The sequence below is a fragment of the Pyrus communis genome, chromosome 10, assembly GCF_963583255.1.
Source record: "Pyrus communis chromosome 10, drPyrComm1.1, whole genome shotgun sequence".
In the NCBI taxonomy this organism is placed as follows: domain Eukaryota; kingdom Viridiplantae; phylum Streptophyta; class Magnoliopsida; order Rosales; family Rosaceae; genus Pyrus; species Pyrus communis.
The window spans coordinates 1,676,787-1,682,185 of NC_084812.1; the positions used below are offsets into that span (position 1 = coordinate 1,676,787).

The 5,399-nt window shown below is 41.8% G+C and overlaps 2 protein-coding genes across 2 annotated transcripts; one reads left to right on the top strand and one right to left on the bottom strand.

The window, feature by feature from the left end:
- Window positions 1–246: 246 nt before the first annotated feature.
- Window positions 247–1,873, top strand: LOC137749009 (equilibrative nucleotide transporter 8-like). Its single transcript, XM_068489189.1, has 2 exons — window positions 247–886; window positions 1,043–1,873. The coding sequence occupies exons 1-2, from the start codon at window positions 382–384 to the stop codon at window positions 1,735–1,737; spliced, it is 1,200 nt and encodes a 399-aa protein (XP_068345290.1). The 5' UTR covers window positions 247–381; the 3' UTR covers window positions 1,738–1,873.
- Window positions 1,874–3,612: 1,739 nt separating this feature from the next.
- Window positions 3,613–5,174, bottom strand: LOC137747214 (uncharacterized). Its single transcript, XM_068487281.1, has 3 exons — window positions 4,399–5,174; window positions 4,133–4,305; window positions 3,613–4,019 (listed from the first exon to the last, which is right to left on the bottom strand). The coding sequence occupies exons 1-3, from the start codon at window positions 5,026–5,028 to the stop codon at window positions 3,845–3,847; spliced, it is 978 nt and encodes a 325-aa protein (XP_068343382.1). The 5' UTR covers window positions 5,029–5,174; the 3' UTR covers window positions 3,613–3,844.
- Window positions 5,175–5,399: the final 225 nt, after the last annotated feature.

A 5,399-nucleotide genomic window follows, 5' to 3' on the forward strand; every position in this document is an offset into this window, starting at 1 on the left:
CAGGTTTTGGCTCTCCTCCAATGAATTTCCATTTGATGTGAAATTTCATGTACTTGTAATACCACCCATCCATTTATGTCCCTACTCAGCATAATTATCTTCCCTACATGATACATGAATGAGATAGCCACATTGATGCTGATTCCAGATCTATCAATCAAATCAAGCACGTAACTCTATCAATCATATCACCAAGTTTATACAACCATGTGTTTATCTCTCTCATCACGTCCTAACTGGCTCAGTTTAGCCAGAGCTAGGATCTATCGAGATTTGGAGATTCCTATCTTGTCAAAAATCACTTTGCGATGTTTAATCTTGCCTTAAAATGGTGTATTATAAGATCCGACGCAGGCCAATAGGCCATCTAGAGCTACAAAAATGGAAGGTGGAGTAAAGGGTGTTGAATATCAAGCCCAGCCAAGAGATGCTTACAAGATTGCTTACATTATTCATTTCTTGCTGGGAGCAGGCAATTTGCTTCCTTGGAATGCATTCATCACCGCCGTTGATTATTTCGGGCATCTCTATCCCACCAAGCATGTCGAGAAGGTCTTCTCTGTCGCTTACATGAGTTCTTCGGTACTCGTATTGCTTGTGATGATGACATGGAGTGGCTGGTGGGAGAAGATGAGTCCTAGGCTGAGACTCAACTTGGGATTTTCTCTGTTTGTTCTCTCGTTAATGGTGGCTCCAATTACGGACTGGCTTTCGCACAGTTCTGCGTTGAGTAGTGGGAGAGCTAATGCAGGTTATTGCGTGACAGTTGCATCAGTTGTAGTGTGTGGCTTAGCTGATGGCTTGGTAGGAGGAAGCTTGATGGGATCCGCCGGCAAGCTTCCGAAAAAATACATGCAAGCTGTTTTTGCAGGAACCGCTTCTTCAGGTAACTATAAACTACGTACACAAATTTACGCCTTCATGCTTTACATTTCCAATCCAACATTGTTCTGATCCGTGCAGGACGTCATGTCTTTCTTAAATACATAATGTATAAAAATAGGACACATTGAGAAAACCTCACTTCTGATTGTATTGGCAGGTGTGATAATTTCTCTGCTGAGGATTTCAACCAAGGCGATGCTTCCACAAACCCCGAAGGGACTACAAACAAGCGCGCACTTGTACTTCATCGTCAGCACCATGTTCCTCCTGTGCTGCATCCTCGCCTGCAACTTGTTATACAGGTTGACAGTCATGCAGGAACACTGCAGGCTTGCTCAAGAAGAACCTTATTGCGCAAGACCAAAATTTTGGGACGTGGCGCGAAAAATCCCCGTGCCAGCTTTTGGGATTTTCGTAACCTATACAGTGACTCTGTCGATTTTTCCAGGATTTATTGCCGAAGATCTCGAATCCAATCTTTTTCGAGATTGGTATCCTATTTTGCTGATCACAGTGTACAATGTTGCAGATTTAGTGGGAAAATCATTGACTGCAGTATATCTTCTAAAGAGCATTAAAAGGGCAACTTTGGCTTGCATTGCAAGGCTCCTATTTTATCCAATCTTCACCGCTTGCCTCCACGGACCGCCATGGCTGAAAACTGAAATTCCAATGGGGGTTCTCACATTTATGCTTGGATTGACCAATGGGTATCTGACAAGTGTTCTCATGATGACTGTTCCGAAAACTGTGCCGGCTTCTGAAGCGGAGCTATCTGCCATTGTCATGGTGGTGTTCCTTGGAGTTGGCTTGGTTAGCGGCTCGGTTCTCGGGTGGTTCTGGATTTTATGAGGTTCCTTTGTTAGAAATGCTAAAAACCCTGTCAATGTATGTAAGCTCGTGTCTCTGTTAGAAGTGTTTTCGTAGTGCGATAACTTAGCCCTGGTGTGTAATTCCGTAGTTCTGCTCTATTGAATCGAAACCTTGCCTCTGCCACTTTCCAAGATTTATTTACTTCGCTCAAATGAACTCAACTAACTCGAAATTTTGATAACTCAACTCCCGAACGGGACTATATATGTCAAGTAAAATACAAGAAATTTTTATGACAAACTTGATGAGTTATTCTTGTTGACAAGATGTGCTAAACGCTCGACGCAGTGAGCTTCTTGGCATGTTGTCAATCCCTACAATGTCATAACACCACTCAAAAGCCATGAGCTGAACCCTTCAGAGTTTTGCAGGCACCATGCTCGGCAAAACCATCTGCTGCTTTAGACACGACAAACTAGTCAAATTCACCATTCTCCACCACCTTTTGCTGAACCCTTCAAGCAATCTGCTGCTTTAGTTCTGTTTTTCGAGTGAGGGAGACGATGGTGAAAGCATTCATACTCCGGATGTGGTCAATCGTCCTTCAAAAATGACGACAGCGAGGCGTTTTCCATTTTTTCGGGTTTGATTAAGAACTCGATTTGTGCGTTTTATTGTGTTCTCAAAACTCAATCTCTACTTAGAGGTTAGTTTGGTATTGATATGCTTTGAACAAAAACTGTTTCTGCTGTACTATAAGAATAAGCAGCTCTGAATAAATCAGTAAAGTGTTTGGTAATGATAATTGTAAAAGTGCTTTTAATAATAATAATAATAAAAAAAAAAAAAAAAAAAAAAAAAAAAAAAAAGAGCAATGTTATAATGTTTGATAAATATTTATGTAAAACAGTTGTAATTGTGTAAAATGACATAAAAAAATAAAAAATAAAAACTTATGGGCTTTTCTTCCTTTCTTTTTCTTTCTTTCTTTTTCTTTCTACCAAAAAGTTTATGATTATTTCCTTTTTTTCTTTTGTCTTTGTTTCCCTTTCTTTCTAGCTTTTTCATTCTTCTTTCTTTATATTTCGTTCTGCCAAAATGTTTTTGGCTTTTCTTCCATTTTTCATCAATGATCCCTCCTGAAATTTCAAAGTCCTCACCCACCTTGGTCCCTTAGCATTTCTCTTTAGTTCTGGCGATCTGAAACCTTCATCCTCACTCCCATTTCTATTTCCTGCATTTCGATTTCCAGGGCATTACATGTTTTCGAAGGTGCGGTGGTGGATGGGTGGGTGGGATTTGGGTTATCATCTAGCAGGGAGTGGGTTGGGATCATGGTCTGCGACGTGGCGATGGGTGTATTTGGTGGGGATTGGGAGAGAGATGGGGTGGCGAATCTGGGGAGTAAGAAGAGATGGAGGGGATGGGGTGGTGAATCTGGGTAGTATGGCATCAAAGAGCGACTAGAGAAAGGAGGGTGGAGTTTAGAACTAGGATAAAGGAGAAAGAGAGGGTAAGGTTGCCATTTTAAAAAAATTCATTTAATGACACTGTTCACCTCTGTATTATGATAAAAAGCTGATTTTGCTGCTTTACCTTTTTAGTTTTTTTTTTTTTTTTTTTTTCATTCAAAAGTAAGAAGAAAAAAATGTTGATTTAAAAGTTTACCAAACACAAAAAAAACTAGAAGCTTTTTTTCATACCTGCTTTTTTTTTTTAAGTTAAGAAGTACCAAACTTGTACTAAATCTTTCTAGCGTTCATGCTTGAATTCGATTCATACTGAAATTCGAAGGGAATTAGGTTCAAACCAAAATCCGAAAGGAACCAACTATTGAATCCTCTCCTTCAAGCTAAGATCAATATAGTTCTGAATCAAATCGAAAATTTCGATTAAGGGTTGTTGCAGAGAGAGTTATGCCTTCAAAAATTTCCGTTCCATAACTTATTTTTGTTACATTTCTTTTTACAAAGATTTGAGTAGAAAAGATGTTGACAACAAAAACAGAGCTATAAGTTAACATAACCCAACCCAACCCAATTTATCACGAAACCAGCAGCATCCAAAGGATCACCCAAAAAGGTTAAAACTTTATACAAACAAAAGGTCAGCCTCTGAACATGTAGATACACATATCTCTATGTATCTATGCAGCAGCAGCTAATGGAGGTGGTACGGGAGGAATTCCATGAAACAAATTGGTTGCCGGAGCCCTGTTATTCGCCCCTTCTTTCACATTCTCCTCCTCGTCTTCCTCTTCGTCTTCCTCCTCCTCCTCCTCCGAATCCCAGAGGAATTTCGCATATGATGCTAGAACATAACTGCAAACCATCAAATCATATAACACTGTCAGTACAATTGATTCGCAAAACGTACCAGCATGTTATCGATACATTATATAGACAATACAGATACAATATCGACGGCGCATTACCTATCATCAGGGGCAGCTTGAACAGCTTGATCAAAGTAAGACTGAGCTCTGGGAGCATCCTTATGAATCTGCCATACCAAATCCGCAAACAATGACAGAACATTTCCGTCGTTCGGGCCCGCCAGAATTGCTCTCCCGCAGTATTCTTCGGCTTTTTCGAAATCCCCTCGAACCTGTAATTTTTGTCATCACAAAACATCATTAGCTTCAATAAAGATTCAATCTTTTGTACTTAAATTTAAAGATTTTGGTATAAATTTGCATACGTCTTTCAAAAATCGAGCATAATTGCTAAGGAGCATGGGATTTCCAGGATTAGCGTCGATCATTTTCTGGTAGTACGCTTCAGTGCTCGCACCGCCTTGATTCGATTCCCAAAACCCATTGCTCCCACCATCTCCTTCGTCCGATCCACCACTCCCTCCGCCATTACCACCGCAGATCTTGCCGCCTCCTCCACCAACGCCACTCCCATCTAAAACGCTCAGCAACCCCCTGTTCTCCCTCAACCCCGCCTCACACCCCTCAAACTCCGGCAATCCCAACAACGCCGTTCCGCCAAAGCCAGAAGCAATAAAGCCCATCTCCATCTTTATCTCCTCTTCCTCCTCCTCTCTCTCCTCAAACCCATTTAACGGGTTGCTAAAGGCCTTTCTTCTCGGCGACGCAACTGAGAAATCTCTGAGATCGTCCGCGGAGACCGCCCGGGTCAACCTCCTCGTCGAGTCGCTGATCGGCGACAGCAAAAAGGGCGACCACGACGACGCCGAGAGGGTAACGGAGCGAGTTCTCGAAATTTGCGGGACTATTTCCGGTTGCTGATCGGAGAATGTGGAGTCTTTGGAATGCGGCAGCAATGAATTGAGCACCGGCGTCGATGAGCTCCGTAGAAGCATTTTTCCTTGATATAATCTGCGTCTGAGAAAAAACCCAAATCTCAGACTCCTTTGAAAACCCTAAAATTCCAAAATTCGAACAGAAAGATTGAAACTTTAAGGGGCAGAGAAGTCAGGGTTTGTGAAGGAATTTGAGAATTTTGCAGGTGGGAGGTGTGGATGGAGGAAAAAGGACTTCATGGGGAGGTAATATATAGGAGGAGGGAAGGGCGTTGGTAGGGATGAGATCTCAGCCGTTGATTCTCTGCTTACAAAGTGGAGTGAGATGGGATGGTTTGATATTTTGAGGCACGTGGTTTAATTGGCAATTGGGGTCTAGGACGCGTTTGGTAGTGTGGCTTGGGTAAAAGCAAAAGCCGAAAAGGGCTTCT

What these genes read in the sequence shown, in the direction of transcription:
- LOC137749009 (XM_068489189.1), top strand. Translation starts at nt 382, where the DNA reads ATGGAAGGTGGAGTAAAGGGTGTTGAATATCAAGCCCAGCCAAGAGAT. An exon ending in TGCAGGAACCGCTTCTTCAG is followed by an intron (nt 887 to 1,042) that starts GTAACTATAAAC and finishes TTGTATTGGCAG; the next exon opens with GTGTGATAATTTCTCTGCTG.
- LOC137747214 (XM_068487281.1), bottom strand. Translation starts at nt 5,028, where the DNA reads ATGCTTCTACGGAGCTCATCGACGCCGGTGCTCAATTCATTGCTGCCG. An exon ending in ATGCTCGATTTTTGAAAGAC is followed by an intron (nt 4,306 to 4,398) that starts GTATGCAAATTT and finishes CAAAAATTACAG; the next exon opens with GTTCGAGGGGATTTCGAAAA. An exon ending in CAAGCTGCCCCTGATGATAG is followed by an intron (nt 4,020 to 4,132) that starts GTAATGCGCCGT and finishes GATGGTTTGCAG; the next exon opens with TTATGTTCTAGCATCATATG.